Below are 25,996 nucleotides of genomic sequence, written 5' to 3' on the forward strand. Positions count from 1 at the left end.
GGGAAAAAGAAAAAAAATTGGAACTCAAAAAATCATAAAAATGAATGTGGAAAATGCTCTTTACAAGTGGCTGGAAAACCAAGTGCTATTTTACACGACCACTTTTGGCGGTTTCAGTAACACTCGGAGGATCTCCGATTTCAAAGGGACGGGCGCTTGTTTCCCGGGGAGCTAAACAACGTTTCCTTGCCAGCTTCCCCCAAAGCCACGCTCCCTGCCGGCGCTTGGGCGACAAAGGCAGAGCTCGGGGGAAGCCGAGGCCCCGAACGTCCCTCTTCACCAGCTCCCTCGTTCTGCAGAAGAGGAAACTGAGGCACAGGGCAGGGACGTGATTGGTCGCGGGCCTCGGCAGAGCTGCCTCCGTGTGTTCCGATAAACAGGGGGGACAGACAGGCACCAGCCGTCTTCCGGGGCCGCGGGAACCGGAGACTCCGGCGCGCCCTACCCGCCGTCCCCCAGAGCCGCTCGGATAATGGCCCGCGGCGGCAAGTGGCAGGTACCAGCTCCTGGAGTGAGACAGGCGCCACCGCGGCCTGTGGCCTCTCACCTCCTAACCCTGGTGACCTCGGAAGTGACGTGACAGAAACGGAAGAGCCCGCCTTGTTCTCCCGCTTCCTGTTGATCAAAGGGGAGGCGGAGGCGGAGGAAGCTGAAGAGGGGAGAGGAGGGCGGGGTGGCCGGGGCCGGGCGCGTCGATTGTGTAGGGCGGCCTGGCGCAGCGCCCGAGCGGCTGAGCTTGTGGGCCTTGGGGGCGCGAGGTGGCCGTCATGGCGGTGCCGGAGAGCCAGCTGAAGAAAATGCTGAGCAAGGTGAGGCCTCGGACCGCCCCCCCCCCCCCGGCCTCCCCCCCGGGTACCGGGACAACGGCTCTGACGCGCGCGCGCGCGCCTTCCCGGGCCTCCCTGGGTGGGTGCGGGGCCTCGGGCTGCCGTCTCCGTGGGGCTCGCGGCGGCCGGGGCAACATACTCCGGGCCGCGGGCCCCGACTCCTACCTCCTGGGCCGCGCTTGCCGCCTTGTTTCCTCACAAACCCCGGGCCCGGGATCCTGGGTCTCCCAGCGCCTAACGCGCTCTTCTCGCCCCTGCCCCGGGGCGCGGGTCCGGGCGGGGGCGCTCTGGGCGCGAGCCTCCCGGAGTAAATCTGCCGCCTCTGGTTGTAGGGCCGAGCCGCTGGGGCAGGTTAAACTGTAAAACTAGCCTAGTTGGGAACACTGGCTCGAGATTTAATTTTCATACGGCCAGCGCCTCCGTTGAATTCTCCAATTCGTGGCCGTTAATTCATTAATCCATGTTCAGGTTTTCCTTTTATAGACACACACACAGAGCTTAAAGCCGTTTTTAGATTTCGACTACTGTCAGAACGCTTCGGTTGTACCGACTTTACTTAGCAGAACTGAGTGAAGATTCTTGAGGAGTGAATAATTAACAATTTAAACTTTTTTAACCCCGAGTATTTGAGAATTGGTGGGAGGGGGCAGGTTGCCGTTTATTGGGACAAAAATCATGATCAAAACCGTAGCTCGATTTTTTTTTTTTTTTTTAGTTGAGAAAGAATCCGATGTTCTGGATAGTTGTGGAGGGGATTTTCCCTCCGATAACAACCCACTAATTTCACGGAGTTCTTAAAAAAAACAATTTTATAACATCTACTGGTCATCCTGCCATCTAGGGGAGGGGGTGGGGGGGGTAAGAGGTGAAAAATTGGAACAAGAGGTTTGGCAATTGTTAACGCTGTAAAGTTACCCATGTATATATCATGTAAATAAAAGGCTATTAAATAAAAATAAAAATTAAAAAAAAAAACAATTTTAGTATTAAGTTCGAAGTAAATTTTAAAATTTAGTGATAGTTCAGTCAAATTTGGCCTCCAAATGAAGTTATTAAGCAGGTAAGCTATTCGGTGTACAGTTTAGGAAATGAAACCATGTTTTTTGTTGTTGTTGTTTTTAACCAGGATATGTAATAGTTTTTTTAATTTTATAAACCTGTAGAGAAGCTTTTGGGGGCACCATTAGTTTGGGACTATTTGTGAGTCTCTTGTGACTTGCCATAACCTACTTTAAAATTAGATGCTTTTTTTATTTAGTAAAAATTGTTGTCTTGGTAAAGATAATGAGGGGTTTGCCATTTCTTTCCCCAGTTCATTTTACAGAAGAGGAAACTTGAGGCAAACATGGTCAAGTGACTTGTCCAGAATTGAAAATAAAGCTAGGAAGTATCTGAAGCCAGATTGAGTCTTCTCTACTCGAGACCCTTCTGTTGGCTTTGCCATCTCACTGCTCTAGAGGCTTCCAATAGGATTTGAATGCTGTATTCTTCGATGATATATTTTAATTTTAACATGTTCTCAGTTATCGGTATGTTTATTAAACTTAGTAAGAAATCCCAGAAAATCTATTTTAAAATTTAAAAGCTTACATCTTTTCCAAAAATAATTATTTTTATTTATATTTCTAGCTATAATATTCTAATATCTATAAATACAACAAATATGAATTATTATTGGAAGTTCTGTTTCAATCAATATACTTTTTCTTGGGTTAATTCCATTCACTTGATATAAAACAAGCAGTCTCTATTTTGAATTTGGGATCTAACTGGGAGTGCTATGCTATTCCTTTCTTCCTTTCAACAGAATTATAAGGAAGCAGGAAATAGATTTACTTAATAATTTTAATTAATTTAATAGCGAAGGAAAGAAACCATCATTTAAAAAGCTTTTCAAGTTGAGTTGCAGTTTACTTTCACAGGGCTTCCTAGTTTTTAGTTATGCAAACACTTTTTGCAACTTCTGAATAAAGGGGACAAAAATAAATCGGGATTATAGCTCTCATGCTGAAAGAGACCTCAAGCTATCTAATTTAGTCTCATTTTATAAATGAGAAATGTCAGATCAACAAACATTAAGTGTTTGATGTGTTCAAGGCACTGAGGATACAAAGAAAAGCAAGACAGTCTGCTCTTAAGGAATTCACAATCTAACAAGGAATAACATGCAAACAACTTAAGTACAAACAAGCTCTAAATAGGATAAATTGCAGATAATCTTAGGAAAGCCCATAGTATTAAGGAAGACTAGTGAAAACTTACAAAAAGGATTTATTCGATTATTTGATTCTGGATATATTAGGGATCCATTCATGGTCACATTGGCAGCATTTGATTTCAGTTAAATGTAGATACATTGCAGTGGGGAAAAACTGATAAAAGGTGCCAGATCAGCAGACTGTTGGGATCTCAAAAGACATCTATGTTGGAGACCTAGAAGGTGCCCTCAGTAGGAAAACAGGGTCAGGAAAGGTATGGGAATTGCCAGAAGTTACACAGTTTGTGTCATTTCTGCTTAGATTTTCATACTCCAGAGCTTATTCTGTTTTACATGATGGGGAGGTAGGGTTATGTTTATTTTTAGCTATGCTATTACAACAACATAAGGAAAAAAATTGTTGATTGCATTAGGTTGGCAGTGCATTTCTACTATGTAATGTTTACATAACAGTTGGACTTAGAATATAGATTGAGATGATTGGCTAGAGAGAGCAGGGTGACTGGAGACAACCCTAAATGCAGCGGGAGACCTTGGCCTTTTTAAGCCCAGGTTTTTAACTGGTGACAGTTGATTAAGGTTAGATAAGAAACTAGTCAAAGAATAGTCTCTTTCCCTAGTTCCCACCTCTCCACTTCCCACCCCTCAAAAAATTTAGTCTGGGAGGGGAAGATCCTCAGTTTCTGGCCAAAACAGAAACAGGTTAAATTCACTCTGGGCCAATCTGGGCTCAAATAATGACCAAGTGAGGCTTGGGCTGGGACCCATGGTTGGCCAGTGCTTGATTTGGGTTCGAGGAATAGTCATAAAAGAAAGCCAGTGCCAAGGCAGCCTTCTTCCAGTTCAGGTTCATTTTCCACTTAAGAGTTGTGAATTTGCACATTCTTAGCCCCTTTCTATTATCTCCTTATTCCCAGGTTTTTTTTTTTCTCTTGAGAGAATTGAAAAGTAAAAAAAAACCCATAGTTGTAAGATGCTCTCTGTACTATCATTGTCAAACAGAAAAAGACATATACCAAAGAGCCATTAAATATCCTTCGAGAAAAGCTGGACCTTACTGATTTTTGGTGGGGGTGGTTCAATTGTTTCAAAAATGCCTATTCTTTATGGCCCCATTTGAGATTTTCATCTTCAACTCATTTTACATCTGAGAAAACTGAGGCAAACAGGCTTAAGTGACTTGCTCATGGTCACATAACTAAGGAATCTGTAACCAGATTTGAACTCTGGAAGAAAGCCTTCCTGCCTCCAGGGACAGTACTCTATCCACTAGACCATTTAGCTTTCCTGTTACTGATTCTGAATATCATAACTTGTGTCGTAATTTATATATATTTTGGAGTTGCATTTTAATATGATTCTTGCCACATGACTACAGAAATAAAAGTAGATGTTGATAATAGTCAAATGGTGTGGCCAAAACACAAGCCCACATTTACAGAGGCAAATCTATACTAGATTTGGAGATAGCCAATCTGGATTTGATGATAATCCCAAACATTTCTTAGTAGTGTTTTTGAATTTTTATAAACTTTACATTGCATATATGAAATAACCAGGGGAATGCTTCCAATGTAGGAGATGGAAAAGCAAGAATGGCCCTTTTTTACATTTGAGGAGAGAGAATTGACAGTGATGAGATACCTCTTAAAGTTTTGAAACAGTATTCATTTCTGGCTCATTTTAGTTTTTAAAGCACTTTGGTGACATAGGGACAGATGAAGTAATAACTAAGGCATAGAATTGGCTTCGGTGATGCATCAAACTAGATACAAAACCCATTTGCTAGTACATTGTTAGATGATTAATATTTGACTTCCTGTGTAATTCTATATAGCACTGTATAGTCTGTGTGTGTGTTTGTAGTCTATGTATAGATCTGTATAATCTATGCTACTTCTATCACATTTCCTTGTTTCCTTGTTGAGATTATTACATCATCAAGGTAAATAGTAAATTTTGCCTTCAAGGAAGAATATAAAAGTCAACCATAAAGCATTTTAAGCCAAAGCATATATGCAAGGGGATTATAGGTATACACAAAGAAGCCATTCAGTAGAGAGAGATCAGACTCAAAATTCATGAATTTTTAAATGAACTACATAACAGTAACTGTCCCAAGATATTACATGATTGTTAAATAAGTATGGATAAATGTTGTGACCTTCAGAGAGAACTTAACTATGGGTTGTGGAGTTTGACTGGGAAGACTTCATGGAAGAGGGTGGGATTTGAGTTGGGCCTTGGAAGTAGTTAGGAATTGGTGGAGAGGGGATAGATCCTGGTCTTGTAGAATATAGTAAAAACTAGCATTTAACATACCGGATAATTATGAATTATCATACTAATTTTCTTTTTTTTCCTCTTCCTTTTTCTAAGGAATTATTTATTTATTTTTGGCTAGGCAGTTGGGCTTGAATGACTTGGCCAGGGTCACACAGCTAGTAAGTGTTAAGTGTCAGGCCAAATTTAAACTCAGTTCTCCTGACTGCAGGGGCGTGCTTTACTTACTACATCACCTAGTTGACCCTACCATACTAATTTTTAATTTGGCTGCACTCCTCTGGACTCTGCCATCATGTCCCAGTGATGCGGGAAAGATTCCAATCTTTGATTCCCAACCCCCCTAGCTAATGTAAATTACCCTTTGACTCACAAATCCTGGTCCCTTTTAATTCCAATAGAAGGTCCGGACCTATCCCAGCCCCACCCGGATCTGAGCCAACTTTGGGGCTACACCCCAAAGCCCCTCGAGCTAAGTCTCCAACTTAAAAGGACCACACTGGGAACCCCTCTTTGCAGAGATTCCAAACATGGTCGCCATGTGAGGACCCTCTGTCCACTGGACCCTCTGTCCAGTGCCCTCCTTATCTCTACCTTCACCTATCTCCTACTTCTAAATTCAATAATAAACCTCTTTTATTAATCTAGCTCTCTGGGCTAATAAATGCTTTTATTGGGAATCCGTGCCGCTTCTAGACCTCATATACCGCTGTATCCTTGCGCCGAATCTAAGGGGGTTGCAGGGGAACTCTGTTTGACTCCCTGTACCCCAAACCTGCCACTAGACCTAACTAAACCCTAATTTCATTTAGGTATCCCAAATGTAGACCTCAACACATGTGGTCTACACCTCAACATTCGGTTCCTAACCTCAACACCAGGAACCTTTATCCTGCAAGTTGCCGGTAAAATTCATATCTAGTCAGTAATTGTTTTCCCCAGAGCCTTTCCTTCCCTCTGATTGGAGGATGGAGCACCTTGCTGAACTCCTGGGCCATCTTGTTTCCTACTTGACTGTTCTCTAAACTTCATAACTTCCTCCTTCCCCAATTTTCAGCATCATTTTGAGTGTTGTTGAGAATTTTTTGATTGACAATTTTTTTTTTTTATCTTTCTTTGTATCCCCAAGTTTAGCATAGGGCCTGACACATGGTGGGTGCTTGATTGATTTTACTCTTCTCTGACCACTCACCACCAGTCAGTTGCTAAGTGCTAATTGTATCTCTATAGTGCTTCTCTCCTTTCATTTATGTGGCTAGTGTTCAAACTAAACTACCACTCTCAATCGAACTCTCTTCATCCCTTATATTTCAGTATAGAATTGGTTTGATGCATAATCTTATTTTAAAAATTTAAAAAACATCATTCTGAGAAAAGGCCCAGAGGCTTCACTGGCTTTGCCAAGGGAATCAGATCTCCCAAAAGGTTGAGAACTCTTTCTGTAGTTTGAATCACAGATTCCTTTGTCTTGTCTGGCTTTATCCTACTTTTCCAAATTAATTGCATTTCACTCTCTTTCAGATGAATATCTGTTTGCTATTCCCTTATTCTACAATTTCTCCCTTTCTCCATGTGTGTTTCACTTTTGTCTTATGAATAGCTTGATTCCTTCAGTGTTCTTTTTTACTACCATCTCCTGGGATATTGTCTGGATTTTTCTCTCCCCCCATTCTGCTAGTGTTTTCTTTCCAGCAGTTCTCCTGTGTATATGTATGTGTAAATTTTCTATGTACCTGTTTTTCTCCCTGTTTACCATTTTTTTCTTTATGTTCGAAGCACAGTAACTACGCAGTAGGCAGGCACTGAATAAATTTCACTGGAACTAAATTGTTAAATTACTTGGACACCCAGGCTATGCTCCTCTCCCTCCCCGCCCAGCCTTCTAATGCAGACAATTCTAAGGAATTGAACTTTATCAAAATTCACTAGTGTCTAAGGGAAGAGCTAGAAGTATGTGTGTCACATGTTCACATTAAAACTCTTAATTATATATTTTTTGTCTTTTAGTACAAGTACCGAGACCTAACTGTACGGGAAACTGTCAGTGTTATTACACTGTACAAAGATCTCAAACCTGTACTGGATTCTTATGGTAAGTTTTTTTTTTTTCTTTTAATTAAAAAAATCTGTAGTGTAGTGCAATGTTACTATTTATTTATATGACTTCCTGTTTCTTATTTGTGAAGTTCAATGTCTAAAATTTAAATTTTCTCCCTTGTAAGAGTAAAGGGTGATAAGATGAAATGGAATGTACAGTTCTTCATTCATAGGTTTGTGGTTAAGGTTTGAAAGAGCTAATAATTTCACCTTTTAATTTTAAATATCTTCACATGGAACATTACATTTTAGAATTAGGAATGCACTAAGATATATGTCCAGTCTAATTTATTTTACAGATGAGAAAATTTACTTCATTGACTCTAAGGATTTTGGGAGAAGGTGGAATCACAGATGAACATATTTTTGCTTTTGTTTCATGAAATCAACAAGATTCATTTTTTATAGCTAGTCAGTCCTGATAAAAGTAAGACACCACCCCCAATAATTGTTTGAGTCTCTGGGGGTCTAAGTTTCCTGGATAGGAAAAACACACACACACTCTCTCTCTCTCTCTCTCTCTCTCTCTCTCTCTCGCACACGGATTGGCCAAACATAAGCACACATTTGCAAACGCAATCTAGTATGTCAGATTTAGAGATAGCAAACTAGATTTGATTCCACTGATTCTTGGTACCTTTATAAGCTTAAATAAATCATTTAATTTTTTCCAGGCCTCAGTTTCATTTGGGAAATGTGAGAGTTGGACTAAATGGCTTGTAAAGTCCTTTTTGCTCTGGATATGTAATCTGGTTGCCTAGCTTAGTGTTTGGGAAGCTTGGAAGGAAAGCATGGGAGAGAAGAGGTAAACTTAGATTGACGGTACAGAGCCATTATGTTGACCTTGTTGTATAACTGTGAAATCTGAACAGTCTATCAATGCCATGCCAAGAAACTGGATTACTTACATTTGAATTGTCTTAGGAAGATTCTGAAGATCACCTGGTAGGATAAGATACCAAGCACTGAGATTCTTTGATAAACTAAACTATGAAGCATTCAGATTCTTCTGCAGAAAGTGTACCTCCATTGGGCTAGCCACATTGTTCAAATGCCACAAATACAAATATACTCTTGCCAAAAAGACTATTTTATGGAGAACTCAAACAGGTCCATGTGATGGTCAGCAAGAACACTCTTCAGGTCTTAAGAACTGTAGAATTGATTGCATGATACAAGAGACACTGCCCAAAATGATATACCCTCATCAGAGAAAGTGCTGTACTCCATGAGCAAAGCAGAATTGAAGTAGGAAAAAAAAATGCGAATAGCATCATCCTTCATAAAATCCACTCATTTGCTGTACCACAATAATATTCCAACTTTATACTATCTAGTTATTTTAAATAGTCTAAAACAAAATTAATATGGCTGACATATACTGTAGTATTTCTTTTTTGATTAAATCTATATTATGCTTTTAACAGTTTATTTTTTTAAAATGAAATAGAGGATTGAATGTGAAATTTACAGTGACAATTAGTTACTATGCATATTGAAAAGCTAATATGAAGTTCAATGTAGCATTTTTTTATTGTGATTATATAAATGCAGTATTTTAACCTTGTGTGACTGATAGATAAGCATTCAGTATGCTTTCCATCAATTTCTTTTTTGGGAATTCAGAAGCAGTTTTCTTCTTGTGATTTGTATTTTCACAAGAGATCCTATTGTTTGGTTCAGCAAATTATACTTTGTTGGTGTGGCATGCTTTGTGTTTTATTTATTTATTTACTTATTTTATTATAATAACTTTTTATTGACAGAACCCATGCCAGGGTAATTTTTTTTTTTCCCTCCTACCCTCCACTCCCTCCCCTAGATGGCAAGCAGTCTTATATATGTTGATTATGTCGTAGTATATCCTAGATACAATATATGTGTGCAGAACCAAACAGTTTTCTTGTTGCACAGAGAGAATTGGATTCCGAAGGTAAATAACCCGGGAAGAAAAACAAAAATGCAAACAGTTTACATTCATTTCCCAGTGTTTATTTCTTTGGGTGTAGCTGTTTCTGTCCATCATTGATCAATTGAAACTGAATTAGGTTTCTTTGTCAAAGAAATCCACTTCCATCAGAGTACATCTTCATACAGTATTGTTGTTGACGTACATAATGATCTCTTGGTTCTGCTCATTTCACTTAGCATCAGTTCATGTAAGTTTCTCCAAGCCTCTCTGTATTCATCCTACTGGTCATTTCTTACAGAACAATAATATTCTATAACATTCATATACAACAATTTACCCAACCATTCTCCAATTGATGGGCATCCATTCATTTTCCAGTTTCTAGCCACTACAAACAGGTGGCATGCTTTGTTGATAGTATATTGTATGTTAGAAGATTTTTCAAAGACTGGGTTTTTTTTGTTTTTTTTTTAATTTGTTTGTTTGTTTTTTTGCTGAGGCTATTGGGGTTTATTGAATTGCCCAGGGTCACATAGCTAGGAAGTGTTAAGTGTCTGAGGCCAGATTTGAACTCAGGTCCCTCCTGACTTCAGGGTTGGTCTCTATTCACTGCGCCACCTAGCTGCCCCAAAGACTTAGTTTTAAGTACATAATCTGGAAATACCTGCTAAAAGTGTACATGATTAAAATTTTTGTTTCATTTCTTTTAGTCTTTAACGATGGCAATTCTAGGGAGCTAATGAGCCTTACTGGAACAATTCCTGTGCCTTATAGAGGTGAGTATGTCAAAATAGGAATTTTTGTGCTTTCTCAGCCTTCCTCAAGTAGTTAGTTATGAATATGAATTCAGGTGGATTTAGGCGTCTGATTTCCTCTAGCTCTATAATGTGAGAATTGGAAGGAGTCTTCTAACTAATGCAAGAACCTCATGACTGCAGTGCCTAGTAACAGAGCACTTGCTACTGGGGCTACTTGGTTTGGGGAAACAAGGGATATCTTGTTCTGTGTAGCTGAAATCAGGCAGAGCAACAGAGGCAAAAGTGGAAGGAGCAGAGCCCAGTTTCTGCCTTCTATTCAGGAAGGAGTTGAGAAGAGTTGGGTACTCTGCTCTCCATTTGGGGGAGGTAGGAGGCAGAGATACTGGTTAAGTGTTGGGTTAGCAGCATGGTGTTAAGAGTATGACCTTAATATGGGAGGGACATCTTGTTCTGTAGAATTCAACCCAGGTAGAGCAATAGACTGAGTTAACCTCCACGTTAAACATTCCTACCTCCCATGAAAGGAACCCCAGTGAACCCTTTGGTGTTTTAGCGCTTAATGAACAAGTATCTTTGGGACATTGGAAATGAAGTCTCACAGATATCTCAAAATCCATGTGTCAGAACCAGACTCATTACCTGGCCCAGCCTTCCTGTTCCTCCCTCTTCCTTGTCATGCCCTCTACACTTGCACCCTTAGTGTCATCCTAGTCTCACAACACATGTTCCACCTGTTAAGTACTGGTTCTTCCTTCAAAGCATCTCTCTGTAGACATCTCCTGTCTTCTACTCTCATAGCCACAGTCTTAGTACAGTCCTTGTCATCTCTCCACTGGATGATTTTTGTAGTCTTCTGAGTGGTCTCTGCTTCACATCTTTTCTTACTCACATCCATCTTCTGCTTACCTGCCAAAATGAAAATTTTTAAAGAGAATTTCAGACTTTATTTAAACTACATTTTAGGTTTCAAGTTATTATCAAATCATAATTAACAAATCAAAAAATAAACAAGAGAACAGATCAGCAAACCCCAAATCTAGGGAGATCCCATCACTGAAGTGTGAGCTGCCTGACCAGGAGTTGTATTAATTATTCTAAAAGGTCAAAGTCATCTTCATAAAGCACAGATCTGTATGACCATGTCAAACCACTTCCCACTCAGTAAAATCCAGTTGCTCCTTAGTACTTTCAGAGGCAAGTCTAAAACTTACTCTGACACTAAAATACCATTACAACCCATATCCTTTCTTCCTCTTCAATTCACATTTAGCTTCTCTCCACACACTGTAATCCAGTTAAACTGCCATGGTCTGCTCACACACAGCTGTCCCGCATGTCTGGAATGCTCTGCCCCTTCATCTCTGCCTGTTCTCCTTGCTGCCCTTAGGATTAAGTTTAAATCCCAATTACAGGTTTTTCCTCCTTCTCATTTTGTGAGATTTTTTTTCCCATTTATCTTGCATATGTCCTATTGGTACAGAATTACTTGAATATTTTGTGTCTTACTAGATTGTGAATATTAGAGCAAGGAAAGTGTTTTGCCTTTTTTTAGTCCACAGTGCTTACTTAACATAGCATTTGGTACAAAGTAAGTGCTTAATAAATGCTTGGCAGACCAGCTGGTATGTACACTGTAGCATCACCAATTTATTTTGTATATTTAATTTTTTTATTGTTGCCTGTGTTAATGGATTGTGAATTGTATAAATTTTAACTTGAGTGACTTTCATAATGATAGACCATTTAATTATGCATTCATCCAACTGTTGGGGTGGGATTTGCTTGTTAGTAGAATGATATGACTTGTGTTCAACAAATGAATGCCACTATGTGCTTTAAAAACATTTCTTTATGATCTATTAGAAGGGTAAGACTAAGGATATAAGTTGGACAAGCTTTAATTCGTTATTCTGAGTAACATGGCCATTAGAAATGTCAACGGCATTGAGGTACCATTACATGTTTTTAAAAGAAGTAACAAGATTTAATTGACAATTTGATTGTGATTGCATCATTTAAATATAGGCGAGGCTTTAAAAACTGGCCAGGGGACTCAGTCTTGTGAATTGCTTTTCTTGTTTTTAGTGGGCAACATGACCTAGTGGGAAGAGTACTAGCTCTGAAGTCAGAGGACAGGGTCCAAATCCTGCTGCTTACATTAGTTGTGGAAACTAGAACAAGTCACTTGAAATCCTCAGCAAACTAAAAACTTGAGAAACTTTTTAAATATAACTCTGAAATCCAGGAAGTGTACTGATGAAAGATGATATAAGGTGGGAAGTACTCTAGGTATCTAGGTATCACTGTGACCTTTTATAAATAGCTTAATATGAGGTCTTTAAGCCTCAGTTTCCTCGTTTAGATGAAAAGACTGGAGTAGGTAATCTGTAAGATTCTCTGAAATTCCACTATCTTCATATATTTGTTGTAGTTTGACTTAGTGCTATTTTATTGCAGTTATTTACCTGTTTGGATATTGAAAAATGATAAAAAAGTGTAAAAAATAAAATAATTGAAGTCTCGCTTTTCTTTTCAGGTAACACATACAATATCCCAATATGTCTGTGGCTGCTGGACACATATCCATATAACCCCCCTATCTGTTTTGTTAAGCCTACTAGTTCAATGACCATTAAAACAGGGAAGCATGTTGATGCTAATGGAAAGATTTATCTTCCTTATTTACATGAATGGAAGCATGTAAGTATATGATCTATATAGTAATCCTAATTTTTATTTGGGTTTTAATTTTTTCCCTTCATTAAACAACAGATAGCATCTGCTACATTATAGATACTTCAGATTATACAAAGAGGCATAAGATAATTCTAGACCTCAAGAAGTTCATGATCTTCAGTTAATAGCACATATGTATCTTAAAGGAAAATCTTAATAAATAATAAATACTAGTATTAAGTGATATAGATAGACTTTATTTTCAGAAACCCTGGATTTCATTGTTATTTGAGTAGTATAGGAGCTTTATGGATCGTTGATCTCATACATCTGGGAATTTTTTTCAGTAGTATACCAGTACCTTTTTTTTCAACTTGTTTAGCCATGAACTCTTGTAATCACCAGTGAGTCCATTCAAGATGCTAGGGGCCATTTTCTCTAATCATATTAATTTCACATGAAATATTTATATAAATATTATGGCAAAATATTTTGGAGCATGAAAATAGAATAATTTTCTCAATTTTCTGACTTTTTATCCCATTATCTATTTTTTGTATTCCCTAGATCTTCTCTTTCCTCTTTCCCTTCCTCCAGCATATTTATACTTGAGTGGAGAGAAATCACTATGGATTCAGATAAAAAGGGAACAGATTCCTTAAAAAAAAGCCTGTTTGTTCCAGACTTTTAAAGATAGGTAATTTTCAGATAGTATAAAAGGTGTTTTAGACAAATTGCAAGGGTATGAAGGCACAAAGGTAAGAATGCATAATTGTGTTTAGGGAATGTTCTGGTTAGAGTAGAGAAAAAAGGTTGCAGCTGGTGCTAGCGTCCAAGGTGCTGGGAGTTTGCCTTGTGCACTGGGTTGGCCTGGCCTAGTTGAGCCTGTTAGGCAGGAGTTCCAGGGCTTTTAGTTTGCCTTCTGTGCTGGGACTGGAGGCCTTACAGCTAGTCTGTTGAGTCTGGACCAAAGTTGCTGATCTGTATTAAGGCCAAGTGCTCCTGATAGATTGGTCACACTGGGTCTACACAGGGAATGCTCCCCTTTTGTCCAAGTGAGACATCTTTCCTGAAGTCCTTCTAAGTTGCCTTAAGCTGGAAAATTGTTTCACCTATCTTTTTGTGAATTTTCTCACTGTAGAATCTGTTTACAGGCTTGGTTTTGTGTTATTTTTGAGGGAAACTAGAGACAGCTGAGGCAGCTTCCTGACTTCTTTGCCATCTTTGCTCTACTCCTTTTGAATAACTCTTAAGAAAAATATGATTACTGGTTATATACACTGAAAAGAACTTTTAGACATGTTTGGAAAGTAAATATCTTAAGTTTTGGTTGAGTATGTGTACTATTGTTTGAAACTACTCTAGAAATTTCTTCAGAGAGCATGTAGCCTTGATTAGCCTCAAAGTTTGATTGGAGATATTTCAAAGAGATAGGCAGAAATATTAGGCATTCCTCTGTAGTGTCTTAAGATTTGAAATAAATAATTTAGTACAAAAGGATTAAGAATTATTTCATCCTAGAAGTAGTCAGTCCCATTTTAGAACAGTGCCCCATTGATATCTTTGTGAAATGTCCTTTAATGCCCTGAATATTAGAAAAGAAAAAATTGGGGGCAGTGGGGAAAAGAAGGAAGGGGGAGAATTTTACAGCAGATTTCTTTGCTAACATTCTCATTTCTCAAATGTGTAGAGAAATGAGTCATGTTTAAGAATACATGTTATCCCAATGAAATTTTAAAGGAGGGAAAGGGACCCACATGTGCAGAAACTGGAACCTGAATCGATGCTCATCAGTTGGAAAATGACTGGATAAATTATGGTCTTATGAATGTTATGGAATATTACTGTTCCATAAGAAACGATCAGCAGATGAGTTTAGAAAGCTCTGGAAAGACTTAACATGAACTGATATTGACGGAAATGACCAGAGCTAGAACTGTAGCCATTGTACATGGTAACAATATTATGTAATATCAATTCTGTTGGATGTGGTTCTCATCAACAATGAGATGATTAAGGCCAGTTTGAATAATCTTGTGATTTAGAGAACCATCTACACCCAGAGAGAGGATTGCGGTAACTGAGTGTGGATCACAACATAGCATTCTCACTCTTTTTTTTGTTTGTTTGCATTTTGTTATTCATTTTTTTTCCTTTTTGATCTGATCTTGTGCAGCAAGATCATTGTACAAATGTTTACATATATTTGATTTAATATGTCTTTTAATGTATGTAACATATATTGGAATACTTGCCATCTAGGGGAGGGGATGAAGAGAAGGAGGGGAAAATTTGGAACACAAGGCTTATGCAAGGGTCATTGTTGAAAAATTATCTGTGCATGTTTTGAAAATAAAAAGCTTTAATAAAAAAAATAGAATACAGGTCATTCTCCAATTGATAAATAATCAAAGGATGATATGAACAGGCAGTTTTCAGACAAACCAAAGCTATCTATAGTTATATTTTAAAATGCCCTGAATCACGATTGATTGCAGAAATACAAATGAAAACAACTCTGAGGTATCAACTCACACTTATCTGATTGACTAAGGAAAATGACAAATGTTGGTGGAGATGTGGGAAAATTGGTACATAAATGCATTGTTGATGGAGTTGCAAACTGATCCAACCATTCTGGAAAGCAATTTGGAACTATGCCCAAAAGCTACCCTTTGTTCCAGCAATAACACTATTAGTTCTGTATCCCAAAGAGATTTTTTTTAAAAAGGAAAAGAACCTAAATGTACAAAAATACTTATGGCATCTCTTTTTGTAATGGTAAGGAATTGGAAATTGAAGGGATGCCCATCAATTGGAGAATGGCTAAATAAGTTGTGGCATATGGTTGTGATGGAATACTGTTGTGATTTAAGAAATGAGGGGCTCAGGATTGTTTCAGAAAACCCTGGAGTGGGGAAGATTGTGGAAAGATAGCAAAATAGGTCAGAAAATTCTTAAGAACTCAAGATTTCCCCCACAAACAAAACAAAATTGTTTTTTAGGATGACTATAAACTGGTGATAAATAAGATTTGGGGCAGAACCAGGGCTCTTCTAGGACAATCTGAGAAGTCCCAAAGAAAGACCCCAGCGCAAAGAATTATTTGGTGTGAATTATTAATACCTCTAGAATAGCAATGAAACTGCTAAAGGGAACCCTAGGACTTGCTAGCTTTGCTTCTGAGACTGTGTTTGTGTGTGGGGTCTGAATCCAGACAAGATTTAGGGAACTTCTGCTGATACAGAACACTAGGCTCAGCTGTGCTGCTGAAATGTTGCCCTGAACGAACACTCCTGGTGGGTGCAGAATCAGTGGGGCAAAGAAGTGAAGAGTGAAGCTAGTGGTTTTAAGTTCCAGGTCAGAGGGAAGAATTGAAAGACCTGAAGTCAAAAGGTGCACATTCCCCCCCACCCGAGAGGTTCTGGGTGATCTCTGTAATAGAGATACTATTAAGTTCTTATTTAAAAAAAAAAAAAAAACTCAGCAAGCAAAGGAGAAAGAACCCAAACCATGGGAATATCAAAGGCCAGGTTTCATCTTCAGAAGGGGGGATACTGATGTTTTAAAAAAAAAAAAAAAAAAAAACCTCCCCTACCCCAAAAAGTAATGTTAAATGACTGGCAGCCCTAAAATAATTTTTAGAAGAATTTTTTTTAAAGTATTTGAAAATCAAAGGAGAGAAATGGAGGAAAAACTAAAAAAAGAACAATCCAAGAAAAATAAGATTGGGGGGAGGGGAAGGAGTCAACCAAGGAGGAAAGGAGATTCAAAGACTTAAAAAAGAAAAGATAATTTTGAAAAGTACATTTGGGCAAGGGGAAGCCCTTAAAGTTATAAGCAACCAAGAAATAATAAAATGAAAAGAATGGGGGAAAAAAGACAATGTAAATCATAAGAAAAATGACAGATCTGGACAGATAAACAAAAGAAAATATAAGGAATATTGGACTATATAAATGCTATGATCAAAAAAAGAACCTTGACAAAATAATACAAGAAATAATTAAAAGAAAATTGGAAGTGATAAAACAAGAGAGGAAAGAAGAAACAGGAGAAATTCACCAGTTCCTTAAAGAGATCCTAGAAGGAAAAGCAGAAATATTATTGCTAAATTTTGAAACCCCCAGATGAAAACATTTTAATGTCTATCTGCTTGATGTCACCATTACCATTCATGTTACCATGATACTAATTTGCATGTTTAAGATCTCTAAAGTACTCCATCTAACTGTTGTTTCAAATCCTTTATATATTCTCTCTGTGCCTCAATCCTCTCAAATTTTCCACTTGAGTATTTTGTTTTTCCCACATGTGAGACAAAACAAAAATAAATCAAATACGCTGGAGCTACAATAAGAATTGCATGGCATTTATCAGCAGGACATGGAATACTATATCTTGACAATCAAAAGAACTTGGGCTGTAGTCAGAAATATTAGAACCAGCAAAATTAAGTATAATGTTCAAAAGGAAAAAAAAAAGGACATTCAACAAACTCAGAAATTCAGGATTTTGTCACAAACCTGAACTCAATAGAAAATTTAAGTGTAAGAACCAATATCAGAGACTAATTTCAAGGGACTCAGTAGGGACAAACTTTCTGTTTTGTAGTTAGAAATGTAAATCATATATCTAAGAATGATATTAGTAATAAGGTAGTCCCCAAAGAAAGATTAGAGTAGAGCTGAGTATGATGGGACTTTAAAAACAAACTGTCGAGGAAAAGGCAAACATAGCAATTATGCTATATGAATGAGGCATGAAAGCAAGAACCAGTTCAAGGGAATTAGATAGGGGAGGAGGCCTGGTAGTTCTGAAAACTTACATTGGAAATGGTGTTAAAGAGGGGACAAAATATAAATATAGCATGAAAATATGCTACCATCTAAAATCTAAAAATATAGAAGGGGGACGGAATAGGATAAAGTGGGATATAGAAGGATATGTACATCAACGGGAATGGGATAAAGCATAGATAAATGGGAAAGATAAAAAAGGAGGGAAAGTAGACATGGGAAGAATCCATGGTGGGGGTTGGGAGTGGGGCAGAGAGGTTTAAATAATAGGAAGGTAAGTTAATTAGTAGAATTAATAATAGTGCTCAGGAGTAAAAATTTTTTTAGAAAAAAAAAGTAGTGATCATTGATCTCAAAGTCAAACTTAAAAAAGATTCATCAAGAGAGAAATCTGTATTGTTAGCCATATTAATACTATTTTAAATGTGTTTGTGTATGTGTATTTGTGCTTAACTGCAGCATGCTTGGGGAGAATAAAGTAAAAGGTATATAGCAGAAAATTAATAAAAAAAAAAAAAAAAAACTTACCAGAAAGCAAAGAAAAGATGGCCAGCTAAGAATACAGTGACTTCTATGATTATATGTGCTTTCTTGAAATGGAAATTTATTGTTAAATATTTTGAATGCTTCCCATGTTCTGGGCGCATGACCATGTTTTTTATCTTTTTTTTTTTTTTTTAATGTCTTTTCTTTGGTTTTTCTTATTTTGCTTTTTTTTTAATAGCTTTTTGTTGACAAAACATATGCATGGGTAATTTTTCAACCTTGACCCTTGCAAAAACTTCTGTTTTAACTTTTCCCCTCCTTCCCTCCACTCCCTCCCCTAGATGGCAGGTAGTTGCATAAGTATGTTAAATATGTTATATGTTAAATACAATATATGTATACATATTTATACAGTTGTCTTGATGCACAAGAAAAATCAGATTTAGAAAGAAGGTAAAAATAAACTGGGAAGAAAAACAAAAATGCAAGCAAACAGTAACAAAGTGTAAATGCTATTTTGTGGTCCACACTCATTTTCCAGTGTTCTTTCACTGGGGGTAGCTGATTTTGTTCATTACTGATCAATTGGAACTGATTTGGATCCTCTCTTTTTTTGAAGAGAGCCACGTCCATCAGAATAGATTCTTACATAGTATTGTTGTTGAATGTATAATGATCTCCTGGTTCTGCTCATTTCATTTAGCAACAGTTCATGCAAGTCTCTCCAAGCCTCTCTCTTCATCCTGCTGATCATTTTTTACAGAACAATAATATCCCTAACATTCATATACCACAATTTTCTCAGCCATTCTGCAATTTATGGGCATCATTCAATTTCCAGTCTCTAGCCACTATCAAAAGGGCTTCCACAAACATTTTTGCATATACAGGTCTCTTTCCCTTCTTTAATATCTTTTTGGGATATAGTAGTAACTCTCTATATATGCTAATATATATATATATATAGATATAGATATAGTAGTAACACTGCTGGATTAAAGGGTATGCACAGTTTGATAACTTTTTGACTATAATTCCAAATTGCTCTCCAGAATGGTTGAATCTTCATAACTCCACCAGCAATGCATCAGTGTCCCAGTTTTCCCACATCCCCTCCAGCTTTCATCATTATTTTTTCCTGTCATCTTAGCCAATCTGAGAGGTGTGTAGTGGTATCTCAAGTTGTCTTAATTTGCATTTCTCTGATCACCTTATCATATGAGTAAAAATAGTTTCAGTCTCATCATCCGAAAATTGTTCATATCCTTTGACCTTTTATCATTTGGAGAATGGCTTGATTTCTTATAAATTAGAGTCAGTTCTCTATATATTTTGGAAATGAGGCCTTTATCAGGACCTTTAACTGTAAAAATGTTTTCCCAGTTTATTTTGCATTTGTTTTAAATAAAAATACTTTAAAAAGAAAGAAAAACTTGAAATACTTTTTGTTAACTGATAAAAAGTGGAGTGAGCAGGACCAGATCATTGTACATAGTAACCGTAGTATTTTACATTGATCAACTGTGAATGATTAGGCAATATAATGATCTAAGACCGTTTGAAAGGACTCAAGATAAAAAAGGGCTGTCCACCTCTAGAAAAAGTACTTATAAAGAGTCTGTAGATTGAAGTATCCCCTTTTTTTAACTTTATTTTTCTTGGAGTTTTGTGTTTTATTTAGGGGTTTGCTTTTTGAGAATCTGTTTTCTTTTACAAGATGGAAATGTTTTATATAATTGCACACATACAACTAATATTAGATTATTTTCTCGATGAGGGAATTGAAAGCTTAAAATTTTAAAAAATGAATTTCAAAGCCTTTTCACATGTAACTGGATGTGTAACTTCAAACAAATATCTGAAGGGAAAAATTACCTCTAATACTACAAATTGCAATTTTATATTAGGAAAAAACTACTTTTTTCTTTTGTATTTTGATAGAAACTTAGCGTTAATAGTTTTATCTTAATTGCCTTCAATGATTATCTTGAAGAAAACACTTCCTTGAATTTTAAAAAACTGTGATATATTATTGTGATTGATAAAAAAAATTGCTAATCTTACATATTTAATAAAATTATATTTGCTCCTTTTCTCTTTAGCCACAATCTGATTTATTGGGTCTGATTCAAGTAATGATTGTGGTGTTTGGAGAGGAGCCTCCAGTGTTTTCACGTCCTACTGTTTCAGCATCTTATCCACCATACCAAGCAACAGGACCACCAAATAGTAAGTTGAATCTGGATTAAAATTTTAAAATATATCATCAGCATTAAAAAACAAGTGTTGTAAGACACAACATTTTCTTTCTGATGTTTAATTTCCTTTAAAGCTTGTTAAGTGAGTGAGTCTGTTGAAGCATTCTGAAACCCCATTTTATATACAGATTTCGTCACTCCGAAGCTGGCATTTGGGCTTTGATTGTGTGGATAAAAATCTAAACATTACTAAAAGGGAATAAGTGGCAGTAGAGTTAAATTTCTCTAATTGTACTTACTGGAATAAGAATCTATAGGGCAGTTGTACAATCTCTATGCCTAGTATCCTGAGTAATTACTTTGTTTTTAAATATTAGCTTTTTATTTTTTTCAAATACATGCAAAGATTGTTTTCAGCATTCCCCTTTGCAAAACCTTGTGTTCCAGATTTTTTCTCCTTCCCTCTCCCCTGAAAGCAAAAATTGAATATAGGTTAAACATGCATAATTATTTGAAATGTCTTTCTGTATTCCTTAGCTGTGCAAAAATAAATCAAAAGGAAAAAACACTTGACAAAGGAAATAACAAACAAAAAAGGTGAAAATATTATCTCCTTTGATTCACATTCAGTCTTCATAATTCTCTCTCTGGAGGCAGATGACTTTTATCATCACAAGTCTATTGAAATTGGCTTGAATCATCTCATTGTTGGAAAGAGCCACATCTATCAGAATTGATCATTGCTTAATCTTATTGTTGCTGTGTACAATGTTTTCTTGACTCTACTCACTTCACTTAGCATCATGTCATGTAAATCTTTCCAGGCTTTTCTGAAGTCAGCCTGCTCATCATTTCTTGTAGTACAGTAATATTCCATTACATTCACATATTGTAACTTATTCAGCTATTCCCCAATTGATGGGCATTCATTCAATTTCCAATTCCTTGCCACTACAAAAAAGGGCTGCTACGAATATTTTTGCATAGGTGGGTCCTTTTGAATAGTTTTATAACATCAAATCAGCTATCCATATAGTAAAATATATTAATCAGAAAAGCTAAATACCACTAGATTATTTTAACAGATGTAGAAAAAAACATATCTAGAAAATCTAGACACTTCAACCAAAAAACTAATGGAATTCATCAAAGTCACTTGCAAAAAATCACATGCATCCTTTTTTTTCCCCCCTGAGGCAATTGGGGTTAAGTGACTTGCCCAGAGTCACACAGCTAGGAACTGTCTGAGATCAGACTTGAACTCAGGTCCTCCTGACTTCAGGGCTTGTGCTCTAACTACTACGCCACCTAGCTGCCTCAAATCACATGCATTCTTATAATAAAAATAAAAAAACAATTTTAAAAGAAAACTTATTTTACAGTAATGATAAAATCCATCAAATATTGAGAAATTAAGAATAAACAGGACTTCGATAACGACAGCTCGCTAAAGCAAATGATTGAAATGATTATGGGAATGTTGAAGGAGTAGCTACATGGCACAGTAGATAAAACACCAACTTGAAGTTAAGAGGACTTGAGTTCAAATCCAGCCTCAGACATTTTATACTTAATAATTGCATTACCTTGGGCAAGTCACTTAACCCCAATTTTAAAAAGAGAGATAAGGAATGTTGTAGTAATTATGGATGGATCACATTAATAAAATAAAATAATCTGCCAAATGTATATATTTAATGTAATACTAATTAAAATATCAAGAGCTGCTTTATAGAACTAATTACATTGGACTTTTCCTTTGAATATATTATTTTCAAAATTCCATCTAGAATTTATACTAAGCTGCAAAATTTAAGCTGTGACCTTGTAAATAACATGCTTTTGTATTTTGTACTCTCACTACTCCCAAAAAGTCTTTGATAGGTTAGAATGATGGGATGAATCTATTAAGATGAAAATTTCAATTAAGTTAATTGTTAATTCAATCAAAAATTCAATTAAATCAAAAATTGAATAAAACCAGTAAGGAAGACATTTGGATTCAGATAATTAATAGTAATCCAGAGTAAGGAGAAAAATAGTTAGCCCTCAGTTGATGTGAAAAAGATAGGATTTTATGGTGAAGGAACTTTTTTTTCTTTTTTCCTGAGGCAATTGGGATTAAGTGACTTGCCCAGGGTCACCCATCCAGGAAGTATTAAGTGTCTAAGATGAAATTTGAACTCGGGTCCTCCTGAATTCAGGGTTGGTGCTCTATCCACTGCACTACCTAACTGCCCTGATGGTCAAAGAATTCTGAGTTAGTATTGTGATATGAAAGATTTAAAAGATAGCATTCTTGAGTTGTATTTATGGAAACATAATATGCAAAGCAAGAGAGTTTATGATCCAAACGTCTTTTATAGTGCTTGGACTAACATCCATAGTTTTATGTTTACACATATACTAACACATCACATTTTAGGAAGCACAGCCAATGACAGGCATGGAATTCATTCAGAGAATGATGAGTTTGTTGTTAGGACTAGAAACCATGCTATGTTAACATGAGTTGAAAGAGCTAGGAATTTATTCTGGAGAAGAAAGAATTTGAGGGTGGGTGTGAAAGAGGGAAGGGATGTTATCCCCAATTCTAGTAGAGAATTACAAAAGTAAATTTTTATCTTCTTATGGGGGAAATATACTTTAATACTTCAGTAGATCTGTGTTCTCATTAATGTGGGTACACTTGACCAAATGTAGTTGAGCCTTCCCATTTTCTGTAATTTTTGTCTCTGTTCTTAAGTAAATTCTCCATAAAAGATTATTTGCGTATACTCTGGAACTTCACCAAGACCTTTTAATATAAAACAGGTATCAGTGTAGCACATAGACTGTTTTTGGGGGTTTTTTTCCCACATTGTCATTAAATTACTGACCTCTGGGGATATAACTTTGAGGTTATCTTTGTAACATGCATTACATTTCTGCTGCCTTTTGTTTTACCTGCAAAGAGATTGGATGGATGTCCTGTGATTTGTAGCCATAGAATAACACTGAAAGAACAGATGGATTTTTGTGTTAGGGAGCAAATACAACTTCTGAAAAACTTGTGTGTCCAAATGATTGTCTGCTATTGACGTCCTGGTTTGTTCTGGGCCCAGCTCTTCCTCTTTCTGAATACCTGTCCAACCAAGATAGTAGTATTGATGGCCTAATTTTTAAAAATTTAAGGAAATGGTTTGGGCAGTTGCAATATGATTGGAATGAATATGTTACCTCCCAAAGTAACTCTTTTAAAAGATGAAAATATTCTCTATAAGTTTTGCTATTTTTGTTATGAGTCATTCCCTTGTATGGTTTCTGTTTAAAGCAAATTTAATTTATTTACTATGCTTCTCTTTGATTTATATTGTGTGAAATCTTCTCCTAATCCCATTATGGGTGTATAGTAGTTTGTTGCTTAGCATATTTCTGTATATCCTTAACATATGACTTCTGAAATGACTTCTTAACATATGACTTCCAAATGACTTATGAAATACATATACACACTCTTTGTGAGATTCTATATAATTTTTTATACAAAGATTTCACTTAAGAGTGACAAAAGAAAAATAACTTTTCCCACAATTGATAAGAAATCCTTTATAATCTTTCATGTGAAAGACAGTAAAAAAGAATTATTATGCCCAAACATCATTTTAGAACTTTTTGATTGCTTGGGGTCCCAGTTTTGATAAAATACAAAGAAAAGATCTGTAAGTTTGAGTTCTTTGAGTTTCTTTCTAAAATTTAGTGATAACATTAATTCTAGATTTATCAAGAATAGTCACTGGTTAAAAGCATGTTGTGCAATCTTGAGCTAAATTTTTATTTTGTCCTTCCTCTGAAGTTGATTGGTTATTGAATTGATTTTAATTGTTATGTTTTTTTAGTCATTGTTTTTACTTAGATCAGATGAGTTAACATTTATATAAAGCATTTTGCAGCATTTGCTAGCAGTGTAAATGTTAGCTTCTGTTACTGTTTTAGCAAATCATTTAGCTTCCCCCTTTCATGTTATTCTTATGGAAAAGATAATAGAATAACTACATAATTTCAGAGTTGGTTGAATGGCTGGACTTGATGCCTGCCTGAAAAAAAAAATCTATTGTGGAATGCCGTGTCCTCTGCTTTTGGCCTTTTGCTATTTAAGATTTTTATAGATAACTTGGATAAAAACATATAGAAGCCATCTTTTTTTCAAATTTGCAGATAGTCATTTTATTAACTATATCCTTCCCAGCTTTGTACTATCAGAATTAAGATTCATAAAAACCTCAGTAGACTAGAACATGACTGAATTTAATAAAGTATAATTTCATGGGAATAAATATAAAACTCTGTAATTGGGTTCTTGAAATTAATTTCAAAAATACAAGCTGAGGAAGCCATGATAAGTAAGGACAGTTTGTCTGCAAATAAGACAAGTATTTTAACAAACCTAAAGATGCCATAATGTAGCGTTCAAAAATTGGTTTTTGTGTTCTATGCTAATGGTCCTTGTTTATTTTTGCCCTGGTCAAACTACTTCTAGAATATTCATATATACTGGATACCACATTTTAGTTGGAAAATATATGAGAGGGTTATCAGTATGGAAAAGGACTTTGAGATAATGCCATATAAAAACTGATAGAAGGAACTAAAGATGTTTAGCCTTGATCAGGCAGCAGCTAACAAGTATTGTTTAAAGTATCTGCTATGTACCATAATTATATTAGATAATAGCAGTACTGATTAGAATAAGACACTTATTAAGTGTCTTATTAAGAGTAAGATGTGCTTATACTCTGTGGACAAAACTCTGAACGTGGTGTGTGTGTGTGTGTGTGTGTGTGTGTGTGTGTGTGTGTGTTAGAACAACATACACAATAAAGGATAATTAGGGAGAAAATTCACTAGTATTTGAGAGGGAATCAGGGAAGATTTTTTGTAGAGGTTATAACTTCGCTGCATCTGTATAAGAGAAGCATTTGAGCATTCGAATGGCTATTCCCTGGAAAAGAGCTATTAGACTTACTCTGCTTGGCCTTAGAAGAATTAGGTACACTGTGTAGAATTTGCAAAGAAGCAAATTTGAACTTTAATAAGGATGATTTGCTAGTTATTAGAGCTATTCAAAAGTGGAATAAGCTGCTTTAGAAGGTTATAAGTTCTGAGGTTTGAGCCAAGATAATAGAATCAGGACGAGCCATAATGAGCCCCTAAAACAAACAAAAAACTAGAAATATACCCAATCAAATAACTGGTGGAGAAATCAACGAAAAAATCAAAGTCTTTCCAATATAGGTTGACATAAGAAGTCAGAAGTCTGGGCAGGAATGGGTAGAATGGAGTGTTCCAGTGCAGGGAGAAGTTGTTTAATGGAACAAGAATAGTTCCCAGATTTATATAGGGCACAGAAGACCCCATGTAAGGTGTGGGAAACAGGAGTTATTCTGGGATAGGAAAAGCTTACAGGTTCTAGGCAGAAGCAAGTTCAGAAGGAAATCTCAAGAGTATGTCTCAGACCTAGAGAGCAGCAGATTGTGGGATCTTTACACCCAGTTTTTTACCTAGTTTTTTACACCCAGAGCTTTTTACACCCAGTTTTTTTACCTAGCTAACAAGTTTTTTTATATTTTTTAAGGAAATTTTGTTATATTTTAAAATATGTAAATCATTCTCGAGTCCATAGATTTGGCCCTTCGGCTATACTTTCCTGCCTTTGTTCTTTAATTCAATATAAACCATGTGGAAAAATAACAAGGGGGTAAA

The 25,996-nt window shown here is 36.4% G+C and overlaps 1 protein-coding gene across 2 annotated transcripts in view; it reads left to right on the forward strand.

The window, feature by feature from the left end:
- The first annotated feature begins 611 nt into the window (after nt 1-611).
- The window catches only part of TSG101 (tumor susceptibility 101), a 78,077-nt gene continuing 52,692 nt past the window's right edge, over nt 612-25,996 (forward strand). For both annotated transcript variants that reach the window (XM_031941916.1, XM_031941915.1), the window contains exons 1-5: nt 612-809; nt 7,336-7,420; nt 10,048-10,113; nt 12,632-12,795; nt 20,159-20,285. In XM_031941916.1, the coding sequence (XP_031797776.1) occupies nt 768-809; nt 7,336-7,420; nt 10,048-10,113; nt 12,632-12,795; nt 20,159-20,285 (484 nt within the window). In that variant the 5' untranslated portion in view covers nt 612-767. The remainder of the gene's footprint in view (nt 810-7,335; nt 7,421-10,047; nt 10,114-12,631; nt 12,796-20,158; nt 20,286-25,996) is intronic.

The sequence above is a fragment of the Sarcophilus harrisii genome, chromosome 6 (assembly GCF_902635505.1).
Source record: "Sarcophilus harrisii chromosome 6, mSarHar1.11, whole genome shotgun sequence".
In the NCBI taxonomy this organism is placed as follows: Eukaryota; Metazoa; Chordata; class Mammalia; order Dasyuromorphia; family Dasyuridae; genus Sarcophilus; species Sarcophilus harrisii.